At 36.8% G+C, this 14,218-nt stretch overlaps 2 protein-coding genes across 3 annotated transcripts in view; one reads left to right on the forward strand and one right to left on the reverse strand.

Moving 5' to 3' along the window:
• LOC101745551 (NADPH oxidase 4) overlaps positions 1 to 6,007 on the reverse strand; it is a 42,050-nt gene extending 36,043 nt beyond the window's left edge. Inside the window, exon 1 of one of the 2 annotated variants that reach the window (XM_038013407.2) lies at positions 5,688 to 6,007. In XM_038013407.2, coding sequence (XP_037869335.1) covers positions 5,688 to 5,747 — 60 coding nt within the window. In that variant the 5' untranslated portion in view covers positions 5,748 to 6,007. The remainder of the gene's footprint in view (positions 1 to 5,687) is intronic. The other variant, XM_038013408.2, reaches the window with a different exon arrangement.
• Positions 6,008 to 7,254: 1,247 nt separating this feature from the next.
• Positions 7,255 to 13,638, forward strand: LOC101742286 (protein downstream neighbor of son homolog). The gene is made up of 10 exons (XM_012697519.4): positions 7,255 to 7,909; positions 8,070 to 8,185; positions 8,477 to 8,672; positions 9,318 to 9,451; positions 9,531 to 9,756; positions 9,911 to 10,061; positions 10,915 to 11,138; positions 11,487 to 11,690; positions 12,250 to 12,442; positions 13,363 to 13,638. The coding sequence occupies exons 1-10, from the start codon at positions 7,826 to 7,828 to the stop codon at positions 13,539 to 13,541; spliced, it is 1,707 nt and encodes a 568-aa protein (XP_012552973.1). The 5' UTR covers positions 7,255 to 7,825; the 3' UTR covers positions 13,542 to 13,638.
• The last annotated feature ends 580 nt before the right edge of the window (positions 13,639 to 14,218 follow it).

Below are 14,218 nucleotides of genomic sequence, written 5' to 3' on the forward strand. Positions count from 1 at the left end.
CATCAGTACACTTTTCTTTTCTAAATCTGACCGCTTGATTTTAAATGTAGTGAAAAATGTTATTCTGTGATAAGCCGAGGAGTCTTGGAGTAGCACCTTCGCATATCATTGAACAACATTCATGGCTTCAGTTAAATTTAAGCGATTAGGTTTAAAAAAGTCGTCCGTAACCACGAAAACTTGAACGTTACAGGACGAAAATTATAACCGCTAAATTTAGACGCTAAAAACGCGTCTTATATTGCCTACAACTTACTCGTATTAACTCTTAGATCTACTTTTTTATTTATTTATTTATTTATGTACACACAGAAAAGAAGACATAGTACAGAGTAATAGGAAAATTATGTGCAAAGGCGCTGCTTATTTCTTTCAGAAATCTCTTCCAGCAGACCTGCGAGAGGATTATGAGAATAATAATTAAAAGTGATGAGTGTGTGTAGAACAAATAACACATAACTAAAATAACAAATACAACATGAGAATTATAGTAATGCACATACACATAGCAAATATTGTTAAACTTGAATACAAAATATTATAAGTAATACAGTATATACGAAGAATATAGAACAATGATCATTCGGTTGATGAGAGATAGAATTGTTTGACCTTGTATTTAAAAACAGAAACAGACTTGCAAACTCGGATGTTAGCCGGCAACGAATTCCACAGTCTGACCGCGTGCACAGTGAAGGAGTGAGAATAGAAATTGGTTTTGTGGGAAGGGAATAACAAGACCGAACGTTGGTTGGATCTGCAGGGAGCATCAGGAGAACGAATGAAAGAGAATCGCTCACGTAAATATAAGGGAGAAGTGGGCTTATGCAGGATATATAATAGGAGACATAATATTCGAGTATTCCTACGAAGGCGTATAGGGAGCCATTTGAGTTCTTTGCGAAAATGAGAAACATGATCGAATTTTCTGAGATTGTATATAAAACGGATACATAGATTTTGCATCCTCTCAAGCTTATTTGAGAGCTCCTCAGTGGCATCCAAGTAGCAGGCATCGGCGTAATCAATTATGAGTAGAATGAGAGCTTGGACGAGAGATATTTTTGTATGCTGAGGTAAGAAGCCCTGCAGACATCTCAACGAGTGCAAGGCGAAGTGCACCTTCCTACTAATCTCAGCAACGTGAGAACTCCACGAAAGATGTCGATCTATAATAACACCCAGGTTTTTAACTGAATCGGTTAGAGTTATTTGAGTCCCATCCAAATAAATTGGGGGGAGTATAGGATCGCTGAGTCTACTGCGCAATTGTTTACCCCCTATAATGATAGCCTGTGATTTTCTCGGATTAATGTGCAGACCGTAGGCTTATGCCCATTCACTGATAGACTTCAGATCACTGTTCATCGCAGCAATAGCCGATTCAACGTCAGGCTCCGAGAAGTGGCGATATAGCTGGAGATCGTCTGCGTAGAGGTAGAATTTAGAAGATATAAGCCTAGTGATAGATTTTATAAACACAGAAAACAGAAGAGGAGAAAGAACACCACCTTGGGGAACGCCCGCACTGACGTTCTGCCAATCCGAGAAAGTCTCGTCAAGACGGACACATTGCGAGCGCCCCCGAAGGTAACTATCAAATCAGTTAATAGCAGACGAGGAGATATTGTTTGATTTGAGTATTTCGAGCAGAACATCGAAGTCAACAGAGTTAAAAGCGCTGCTGAAATCTAACAACACGGATAAAGTTAGTTGTTCTACTTGAACTTATACGTAAATGAAAAGATTTGCTCGATTATTAATATCCGCTACTTATGCCACATCAGGATTATGTACATACACAGGGCCGAATTTAGAAGAGGGCGAAAACCTTGGGGCCTTCGCAAACGGAGGTTCCCCACAATAGACTTTGGAAAAAACTTTCAAATTCCGACAAGTAAACAATAGTAAACATCTTTATTCTTCTTCTACTTTCTTCTTTCTGTCTTTATTTTTATTCTTCATCATATTCTTTTTTCGCTGTTTTACTTAACGTTAACGTAAACACTAAAATTTAATTTCAGATAATTCTTGTCTCCGATTATATTTATCTATGTTTGTTAAATAATAAGAGAACCTACGTGGTTTCACAATAAATTAATTATTAGAAAACTCGACTGAAAATAATTGTTCATTTTATTTGGAAAATAATTTGGGTCCATGTTATCTCCGCTCCTCTATTGCCCCGAGGCCTCCAGACCTCTAAATCTGGCCCTGTACATAAATACATATATGATATACACATGAAGTTAAACGCAAGTGAAGTGTGATAGTCCTATCTATAAACACGATCATGGTGAACCGAATAGGGTCCCCATGAATACATTTCACGTATGAAGGATTTTCCATTCGAGTGCATACATCTTAGGGGAACGATGGAAAATGATGACCATCAATCACGGTTAACCTGAATCCATAAGCCGCGAAGTATCTGTTAAATTTTAATTTTCATTAGTTTAATATTGTTTTGTTTTTGTTAATCTCCACACGGCTGTTTTTCCATGAGAATTTGTTTAAACATAATGTCACTTATTCTTTTGTGATCTTTTGAATCCTAAACAGTGATGAGCTTTTATGCTCCGTCATAATTGATGCGACCAAGTATTCTTGTCAACTCGGTAGTGAATTATCGTAAATTTCAATTTCTATTCAGCTGCGATAGAATATAATTGTTTGAATGAAACTATAAAAGTCAAATGACATTATCAATGTCAATCTATTACTATGAATCATCGCATAGTGGACAGAGACAAACACTATTTCACGTGCACTGCTTTCGAAGCCATCATGTGAAATTGGAATATTAAATAGATGGTCGTATATTTTTGTTGTCTTTATTATTGTCTGTATAGGCAGACGAGCATACGGCCCACCTGATGGTAAGTGGTTACCGTCCTCATGGACGTCAGCAATGCCAGGGGCACAGCTAAGTCGCTGCCTGCCATAAATAAATTGCAATGCATTGCATATGAAAATTTAATATTTCTACACTTCATTTTTATGGTGAATTTATCTTTAATACGACTAAAGCATGTGCATTCTAGACATGAAACATTGTATGGTAGTGAGTAAAGGAATGGGCAAAACCTGTTTCCAAAGAGCCAATAGCACTTCGCATCGATATCCTTTCTGGTCCTTGGCCGTTGCATTCGCAAATTATGATGCATGATTTCTACCTCTGTCATATTGAATCTGCAGATAGTATTTACTATCAAATTATTTTTATACAATTACGCTTTCAAAGTGTCATAACTTTATCAGCGATTAGAAATGCAGTCTCAGTATTGAGAAGAATCGGCAAGAAAGTTAGGACTTACTGTTTTCCAATGTGATATATGCTACACAAAAAATTTCAACATTTATCAAATTATATAAGTTAAGCATATGTAGAACTAGAACAGATCTACATTATTGAACACTGACCTAAGGTCTATTGAGCACTATTGCTGCGTGAAGCACAGTTTCAAACATACCGTGCAGAGATGCTCTTTTACACCGGAATATCCACGCACCTCTACGCAGATAACTAAGCCGATTTTTACAAAACCTATTTTCTTTGTCGGTGTATGCGTTTGTGTCGGTATGCGTTACAGATAATGCAACTATATTAAGATGAAACCACTATGTCTACTTATGTTTGTCAGGGTCCATAGAACCTACAAAGCTAATGTCACCACATGCCTTAGTAAATAAGATCGAATTTTCAATTGTATTAATTTTTTCAAGCTATCAAGTTTCATACAAAAATAAGGACACACTTTCTACTGCTTGCAGCTTGCTCAACTCCACACATGCCAATGCTGAGGTTCATGTGAATCGAGTCGTACCCGGCAGCTATCATCGCCAGAACTCTCATAGATAATACACATAAATTAGTTATCGATAAGCAACTCGAGCACTCAATAAAAATGTTTACGGGCGTCGGCCGCTAGATGGCCTCGCTTCGATTAGTTTCTCATTGCTCCTATAGATGGCAATAATATGTTACTTATCCTATATTGTGTTTGTAAATTTTCAGAAACCACAAATTGATAAAATTTAATCAATTTGTCTATAACTAATAAAGACCTGTATGATTCGTTTGTTTTCTGTGTTTAGTTGTACAATAATTAAATGCCTTAACTTTAACAACATATAAGTTTAGAGGGCATCCGCTACAAGATGTCGCTTGCTACCATACAAAAAAATATTTATCTTAAAGTACCGCAGTTTCAGGGCCCTGAGAACGCTACTGACGCTGGTTAATATAATAGGTACCAATTAAATGTTCAAAGATTGAGACCACAAGCGAAAAACATATACGCAAAATCGACAAGATCTATAATTGCTATTTTACTCTTTACGTAGATACGGTAGGTAGATACGCTATAAATCGATTTTTTCTTTGCATTGTAGTTCAAAAACCCATAATATAAATAGCCCAGTCGATGAACTAGACCAACGCTCAAATTCTAGCCGCAACGTGTTTACCTAATTTTATCTTTACACTCACTTTGAAGTAATTAATTAATCACTGACCTTAAATTTATCTTTTTATGTTTCGACACAACAAACAGAGCCGGAAAATATAAAGTAGATCAAAAAATATTTAATAAAAAAAAAACTTCCATGTATCGTAATTTTTAACCACCGTTTCATTGTCTAATGTACATATTCTTGTTTTCACTGAAGGTTTTCAAAATTGTAGAAGCTTATTGAACGCTTAAAATTTTTTTCTATTGCTTATGACCCTATGGATCGCCTAATACTAAATTTTACCGGAAACTACGTAGGTACCTCCCTCTGTGAATGCCTTCATCCACTTTCAAGACTTGAGGTCATGCTTACAGTTATAAGAAACGCATGACTGTCACACGACGAAAATAAACAAGACGGTTAAAATACTTTTCCTGTTATCGCGTTTATTATTTGAGACATTTCGAATTTTTTGACTATTCTCGGAATTATTATACAAACACAATTTCATTAATTGATTATAAAAAGGGTAGGCGGTTATAAGTTTCAAACACATCGTATTAAATAAATATTATATTAAATATTGTAACTAAACAGATTATTCTAGCTTATAGTTTCGTTTCGCAATAGAATATTCTAACTAGACAAATATTCTAACTTATATTTTCTTTTCACAAACGAAGTACTGTTTCGTTCTTTCACACAATAACTTCACATTTTCCTTAAGAGCTACTCGCAGAAAATTATAAAATAACAAAATATTCCAAGAGATAAATAATTTCAAATCTTGAAGAATAGAAAATTATAAGTGTATGAAACATATTTAAAATAACAGTCATAAACTGAACAGTTGGCTGGTTAAAAGATGAGTAGCGTTCTGGATCGCTTTAACAGAGATTATTTATTTTATCCATATCGTTTACAACCGTGATTCAAATTGAAGCGAACTAAATTATAAATTAAAAACGTAACATATCACTGATTTTGATCTTAAAATTTGGGTTACCATGCAAATTGAACAATGTATTTGAAAATGTGACAGAGTAAAAAACAGTGAGCTCATCATATTCTTAGAATTTTGCCAAACTAACATCCCGAAGATATTCACTAGTTGGACAGCTTTGCTACGTTAAGTTTGTTATATAAATGTATACTTTATATATATTAAATTATTAGAATTATAATATTAATATATATTTTTATTCATTTATAAATATTAAAAATTTACTCACAAAAAAGAATTTCCTCTTCAAGAATTCGTAGCCGCCGCAAAGATACGTCTTTATTTTCATTTTTTTTAAACTTCTTCGGAAAACTTTTCAATAACGATTTCGCATTGTATATTATCTGCTAAAATACGTGCCAGCGTTACCATTCTTCGTTTTGTCTTTCATTGTAAAAAAATATAAAGGTTTAAGTGACGTAAACAGTAATAGTATGTAATATGTAACCAGCATGCGGTCGGTAGTCGAGTGCTGGCTGACGCCGTCTAGTGCTTACTGACTTTACTGAGCGTCCGCCGATGGAACCGTAGGCAACGTAGCTTTGTACTAATACGCTATAATAATATACTTAAAGCTTACGCCGTCACGCAGCTGCACTCTACTAGATTTATGTTTCTATGAATAATGATGTGTTATAATATAAGGAAAATAGGAGAAACCAATTTAGTGAGATTATTTATAAATTTTATTGTACCTACTGGCATACTGGAATTAGTATCTAAAACGGCCGTCGTGAATTCAGACGGCACGAAGGATAATACAAACGAGAACAGATAAATCCCTGAATCGCGCTATTAACAATTCCTGTATAACCTCTGTGATGGATCTTTTTGTTTTATTTGGAAATCTGTATTAATCTATTGTAGGTCATTCGCAAAGCCATGACATCCAATAAAAGGCAAACCTCGAATAAGTAATATATTTGTGCAACTTAAATAACTAGAACTAAGTACCAATAAATATTTTTAGGGACTCGGTACCATTTTCCAACCAGTTTTTGTCGAAAACAACAGTCTGTTTCAATTAAAACAGCCCTTCTTCAGTACAATAAGAGTATATCTTCCATAAATATGGCGCGAATACAAAAACCGTGAATATGGCTTAGTAATTTCCATTTTACTGGTGGTAGGACCTCTTGTGGGTCCGCACGGGTGGGTACCGCCACCCTGCCTATTTCTGCCGTGAAGCAGTAATGCGTTTCGGTTTGAAGGGTGGGGCAGGCGTTGTAACTATACTTGAGACCTTAGAACTTATATCTCAAGGTGGGTGGCGCATTTACGTTGTAGATGTGTATGGGCTCCATTAGCCACTTGACATCAGGTGGGCTGTAAGGGCGTCCACCCATCTAAGCAAAAAAAAAAGGGATTATAGAGGATACTCATTGAGTTATAAGGTCTTCTTTCTGTTTTTTAAATACTGAAGGACGACGACGGTGGCGAAGGCGGCTGGTATCTAAGGTCGATGCAATACTGCAGCGATGTCATTTAACAACATACTTTAAGCAAAATTACATTAAGATGTATTTTACTTTATTATTAATCCATTTGACGACCCGCTAACAAAATATATTCTATAATACTTATTGGAATCTTTTTATCAATGTACCGATTAGATCTGCGAATAAAAAATCTTTGGCCATGAATATAGGAATGGGATCGCATTTTTTTAATTCACAATAGTGAAAACGTGAATGAAGGAAGCGCAAATAAGGAGCTTTCACATATTTATTCAAAAACAAGAATAAAATAAAGGACAAGCGGCGGCATTGACGTGGTTAATGCCTATGGGCCCAGATGACTATTTAACACCAGATGGGCCATGAGCTCATCCACCTATCGTTGTAATAAAAAAAAGGTCAAGTTGTGTGATTTTTTATAGTTAATTTAGTATTTCTTCATCTTGAAACGTGTAATAATACGGAATTAGTGACCACTTGGGATCTCTGAGATAGATTGAGCGAAGCACCGATCTTGTTAGGGCTAGTGTCAGCAAAGACTTTCAGGCTGACCCCATGAACTCGGCCACCATCTTTGGTAAAGTCAGAGTGGCCCCTCGAGGCTACTGGCAGTTAAGTAGATAACAGAATCATCCAAGAAAAATCACTAAGATGGCATGATTTACTTTTCATACCTACTACACGCTTTCGCTCTTTGTTCCAAAAGATTTGACTGTACGCCAATTTTTTTTCTTTGCCTCACCAAGAGACCGATCGAAAAAACCAAAATGTCAACAATTTTGACTGTCAACATTGTTGTAAACAATAAACAAAGATCACTCGTCGAAATGCACGAATTTTACCAAAAAATGATTTAACACATATAAGTATTCAAAACACAATTTAACATAATTACATATTAAAATATTCAATGGAACCGCCGCCGTCACCATGGAAGAGACCAAACGAAGTTATGCAGCTACACAGACTGAAAAAACGGAAGAAAGCGTTACAGGTATCTAATATAATACTCAAGTTTTTTTAACTTAGCTGAAATATTAAGAACTCGTATTGAATTAAAGTCCCATTTATTACATATATCTAATATTTCAATACAATAACTCAACCCCAAAAACATACAAATAACAATTTTGGTTTATTTACTACAATTACAGAAGCGCATGAGACAGCCGCTAGCGTCGACTAGTGCAGAGCCAAGCGGTAAAAAATGTTTAGACTTAAACTTCTCCAGGATATTAGATGGAGAAAAGAGAAAAAATCCATTCTCAAAGTAAGAACTAACCTTCCATATACACTATAGGTATAATAGTTTTAGGGCATTTTCTTAGGCTCATGTTTCTACATATATATTTAAACATGATTTAATGCAATAAATTATTCATGCTCACATTACAATGATATCATACTATACTCTAAGTAAGTCTGAAATTACAAAGAATCATCATGATTTAACATCAATAACTATTAATTTTAATATCATATTTATAACATTCTGACGAGTTTGTAAAATTAAAAAACCATCACAAATGTTAACATGATGATTAAGTTAATTGAATTACAGAAACAACACTCAAGAATTTAAGAAGCCAAAACTAGAAGACACGCAATTAGATGAGTCAAATGATAAAACTTTATTTGCCTTATTAAATTTACCAGCAAAAGTAACAGAAAAACCTACTCAAGAGCTCAACACGGAGAAGCTGTCTACATTCTCAAATTTATTACAAAAATTCACAGCTGAACATTCAATTGAAACAGTAAGCCTTACATTCTAGGTTAAGTAGATCAAAAATTAATTACATAATTTCATATTACTTTTGTCATTTGGTTATTTGTCTCTGATCTCTGACTCATTTCCAGGTATCATTTTTTAGCAAGAGATTCTACAATCACACCAGTGTGTTCCAAGCACTGTGAAATGTCATTCTTTTAGTGATAATAGTCTAGTTAGATAATAGTGGCAATAGTCCTATCAGTAGGCAGTGACTTAGCAGTACCTCTGCTATTCATCCATGAGATGATCTCCATCAATGATTAGGTCTAATACATATTTTCAAATGTAATTCATTAAATTTAAGCATAATATCTTCTCTGGTTTTTAATCTCAAAAGAACATTTATTTTCATTCTCTAATTCAATTAAAATTCACTTTGATTATCTTCTGAATAATTAAGACCAAGAGCATCATCAACTGTAACTGCACAGTTTACTGCATACATTAGTTCTTTGTGTTGTTATAAGTATATAGTATCAACTATCATCAATCATTATATATAGTCATCAACCCCTAGATTCAATATAAAATACAGACTCAAAAACGTAAAACTATGCATCTTATATTTGATGTAATATGGTAATGTAACTCTGAAGTTTTTCTGCTTTAAATTTAATATTTCTTACAGAATCAAATTGAAAAGAACTCCAAATATTTACCTATAGACTGGGCTCTCACAACAAAACTTCGATTAATGTCTCCCAAGCCTTTTGCTTGGACATCAAAGTTAAAAGCCAGTGAAGAAGCTTCTGGAATCACTGGGTAAACCCTGTTTTATATATAAATGAATAGCATTTATATATCCATTATTGTTACCTAAGTTTTCCTGAAAATGTTCCAGATTTGTCCGCTGTCTGGACACAACCACATCGACGACATTAGACACGTCCTCTCGCGCTCGTTTCCACCAGACCTGCCTGTATTGGCAACACCCACACTTACCCTGGTTAGAAATGTTCCCGCGCTCTTCAGGCAAGGTAACAGCCACCAGTTTTTTGGCCACAAACGAGGAAGTCAAGAAAGCTTTATACGATGAATGGACTGAGAGTTTTCGATCATTGTTTCAGGTATGTGTTATCCACTCGTTTATTAAAATGCTATACAGTAAAAATTTTTAAGCCACATAAAATCCTTCTGCCGTAAAATTTAGTATTAAGTATAATTTTTGTTGAACACAGAAGTTTGGAGTTCACATGTATGAAAATAGAATACTTATTCCAGTTAGTTCGTGCACTGCACTGCCCCTACTTCTACGTGTGCGCGAACACATTCACATGCCTCTTTCGTGCGGCCGGCCTCTGCGGCGTCTCTGAGCCCTGCGCCCTAATAGCTCCCACTACTAGAGGATTCCGACAAACTCTTCGCCAAGAAGGTATTGACAGACTACAGACATATTTTTTTTTATTGCTTAGATGAGTGGACGAGCTCACAGCCCACCTGGTACTAAGTCGTTACTGGAGCCCATAGACATCCACAACGTAAATGCGCCACCCACCTTGAGATATAAGTTCTAAGGTCTCAAGTATAGTCATAACGGCTGCCCCACCCTTCAAACCGAAAAGCATTACTGCTTCACGGCAGAAATAGGCAGGGTAGTGGTACCCACCCGCGCGGACTCACAAGAGGTCCTACCACCAGTTCAAACTATACTAAAGACACCAAATAATGTTGCTTCGTCCTATCTTTTTCTTAAAGTTATCGCAATAACTATACTCTGTTTTGGCTTGGTGTTAGGGTTGGACCTTTGGGAATAGAAGACCTTGAATTCAAAAATTAAGAAATTATTTGATGTGTTAACATAGATAGTATGATAAACATATAAGTGCTTATCGGTGATGACTTGATAGCAGTGGTAACTCCAGGATCTCATTAGCCCAAAACACGTCATTTCGGATCCTACCGATCCACTAACGGTGCTTTTAGGTACCTCCGGTCATCGTTCTGGTCGAGCCCGTCGCTTGCGATGAAGGGCTCGGCGAGTAAATTAACCCACAGACCCACTGAGTTTCTCGCCGGATCTTCTCAGTGGGTCGCGTTTCCGATCTGCTAGTAGATTCTGCGAAGCACGGCACTTGCTAGGGTTCGTTTTAGCAACGTCGTCAGGTTTAAGCCCCGTGAGCTCACCTACTAGTTAAGATTACGCTGAAATAGCCTCTCAAGGCTATCAGATAAGGTAGGAAAAAACAAGATCTCGTTGATATAATCAATAAATAAAAAATTCTCAGATGTCGAATTCACAATGCCGCTTCGACCAGAGAGCAAAAAGAAACTAAATACATCAGATGAAGACAAACCTAAGAATTCATCGTTCGACAGCTGCTACGAGACGATGGACGATATGGGGGTACGGGACCCACTCGAGGAAAAAGAGGAAGATGAAGAGGACGACCAGTTCCTCACGCAGCTCGGTTTTGAGAATGATATTATTAAAAACATTAATATTATGCAGGTAAGGTATGTTCAAGTATTAAATTAATATATTTTTTTTAATTATTAGAATAAGATATTTAAAAAATAGAAACTACTTAGTGTGGTCGAAATAGGAAGACCACGTCGTATATTTGTTTTATATGACATTGTTTCCAACGCCTCATGACCATCACATTCCAGAGTATGACCCGCCCATTAAAACTAGAGTTCATAGATACTCCCTTGAATCACTGCGTTCATCCAGTAGGTTTCCAGAGATATTTTTGGCAATGTCTAGAATGAATTTCCCTCCACGATGCTTCCTAAAACTCCAATATTCTTAACTTTCTAGTAAGACAACTATTAATTTACGCTTGTGCTTCTACAGGCTCGTTTGACGAACTCTGTAGAGAGCAGCGTGGACAGCGCAGCCGAATCATTGGTTTTGGTTCGGGGCGCAGACGCACAAGCTTTGTTCAATTTTCTACTTAACTGCAAATCGCTCGTGAGCCCTACTGGGCCATTTGCGGGCGTACCACCAACGTTACTGTCTCCCACCGCCTTCCATGGAGGAACGTTGCAGTCTTTGAAGGTAAATAAAATTGTATTGTACCATGCATATCAGTGGTATCTTAAGTCTGGAATGTCAATGGTATATATTAAGATTTTATCACAGCAGAGGCATTATCTTAATAATATTTCCTCTAATAATCAACTATTTTAACAGAAACTTATCGGTAACCAAAGGTTCCATCATTTCCAACAATTGATAACTTAGATTTTAGCTTCTTCGCCGTAAAATGGTCGGCAACATTCATATTATGATGTATTCCAGCTACAGCTACTCGACCTAACCGTCTACTCTTATAGAAGGATAGGAGTTTTTTTTCTCCTACCCATTCTAGTAACCTCGAGGGGTTATTCTAGATTCACTGAACTAGTAGGTGAGCTCGCGGGGCTCAAACCTGACGACGTTGCTAACACTAACTCTAGCAAGAGCAGTGCTTCGCAGAATCTACCACCGGATCGGAAACGCGAGCCACTGAGAAGATCCGACGAGAAACTCAGTGGGCTGTGTCTGTGGGAGTTTCCACTATTTTCTCATTACATTTACAATATGTGTAAAGATTACAACGAATCCTTCATTTCAGGTCCGAGAAAACACAATACATTCCGATAGCAAAAAGTACTACTCGATAGAGCTGCGCGGCCCAATACTTCCCACTGCCGTACATTCGTTATTCAAAGTTCTTAAAACGAACTCGTCAGCTCAATTTAGCGCCACTTTTGCTCACCAGCAGTCGACGCTTGCGTTCTCGTGGGCGTCATCACTAATGACTGAAGGTATATACTATGTGCTGTAATTTAAAGAACACAACCTCAACCATACCAATGAATAATAATAATATACAACTCGACCAAGCTAAGTTTGCACCTCGCTGGAATGCGGCGCTCCGTCTGCTTCCCCGCTCACCTACCCGCGATGGCCCTATCGCGTCAGTACGGTTAGCACATTTTTCGCCGACACGCGTCATACGAGTTTTCGTTTCCCTATCCCTTGAATTTTAAATTTTTTAACTGTTCTTGTTAGATTTTTTGTTGAACTGTTGTTACTGAACGGTTAACTTTCATTTTTTTGTAAAATGCCTAATGAATATAAAAAAAGAAGCCAAGCAATTATCGCAGCCAGCTGCTTTACCAGCTTCGTGTTCTTCGCCACATCCAAGTACTAGTGCCCAATTAAGTCCACCCAAAATTACTGACACTAGGTAAAAAACGCAATGTCCTAGAAAAATTATACTTGACAGTTTTGAAAATTTATTTTAAAATCTAACAAACATTTGTTTACATTTTTAAAGTCATAGCGAATCCTTTATTCAGACCATACCTAAGCGGCAGTGTGACGTAATCGATGCGAGGTGCAAACGTAGCTTGGTCGAGTTGTAACTCTTTATTTAACACCACATGTACAGAGCATATAAAACAAATAATAGACGGTGACATAAATTGGCGGCCTTATCGCTAAAGGCGATCTCTTCCAGGCAACCTTGCAGGGAGAGGAATAAGCAAACTGGACGGTGCTATATCATAATAAACTTACATAAAAATATTATACACATGTGAAAAATAAATACAAAATAAGTAGCAACTTGTACAGTTATGAATTCTTCTTGAATGAACTTGTGAATTCTAACTTATTTAACTTAAAAACTAAAATTGATATTTTTCTCTGAGTATCTGATCTAAACTCTGAATTTTCACAGGTGAACCGTCAAAAGAAAACGAAGCGAACCACTTTACTAAAGCCTTTAACAAAGAGAACCTCTCAGACTGCGGACTATCCGAAGACATGTTGCAACACTTCTGCTCGCCCGACCCCGCAGTTGTTAAAACTTTGGACAGCGTCAAATATAACACAGAAGACGATACTTACTCGTACTGAAGAGTTTTTATTGCGATTATTGTTTTGATTTCTTTTTTGTTTGTTTTGTGAATTGAATTCATATTGTGATCATGAATTAAATATTTTTGAAAAGAAACGTGCACAATTCATTTGCCTAAAATTTGGATGATAACCAACTTCGATGTTCAACGGAAGTTGAAGCTATAATCTAGTAAAATAAACATATGTCGTTTCCGTAAATAATCATTAACCATGAAGTTAATGCGAAGGCAGCCGCCTTCTTTAGCAGTTGCCTCCCCGAAGTTCCTCCGTAACCGTACGTTAGAACGCTTGCCGCTAGGGGCGCTCTGTTTCAACTGCATACGAATTTGGGTTAACTTTTACGCTATCGAGAACGTTAAAAAACTCGCACTAAACACACAGGAAGCCATAGACGTCAACAATGTACTGCAAAAAATACTGCCACCCATCTCGAGACACGAGTTCTAAGTTTCAACTTCCTATAGTACAACGGTTGCCCACACTTCAAACCGGAATGCGTTATTTTCTTCACGTCAGGAATAGGCAAGGCAGTGGCTGCTAGTGTTGCTACCCATGCCTTACCAGTAAAGATAAACGCGATAATGAAGGATGATCACTAAGGGCGCCTACTCACTTTGCGGTTAGCCGGAATACAGCCAGCCGAGCGGCAGACCGCAGGACGCGGTTGTGCTTGT

The sequence above is a fragment of the Bombyx mori genome, chromosome 10 (genome assembly GCF_030269925.1).
Source record: "Bombyx mori chromosome 10, ASM3026992v2".
NCBI classification, from domain to species: Eukaryota; Metazoa; Arthropoda; class Insecta; order Lepidoptera; family Bombycidae; genus Bombyx; species Bombyx mori.

Excerpts from the sequence above, each read along its gene's own strand:
- LOC101742286 (XM_012697519.4), top strand. The coding sequence starts at position 7,826 with ATGGAACCGCCGCCGTCACCATGGAAGAGACCAAACGAAGTTATGCAG. Across the intron at positions 9,452-9,530 it reads GAAGCTTCTGGAATCACTGG|ATTTGTCCGCTGTCTGGACA; the intron begins GTAAACCCTGTT and ends AAAATGTTCCAG. Across the intron at positions 9,757-9,910 it reads GTTTTCGATCATTGTTTCAG|TTAGTTCGTGCACTGCACTG; the intron begins GTATGTGTTATC and ends TACTTATTCCAG.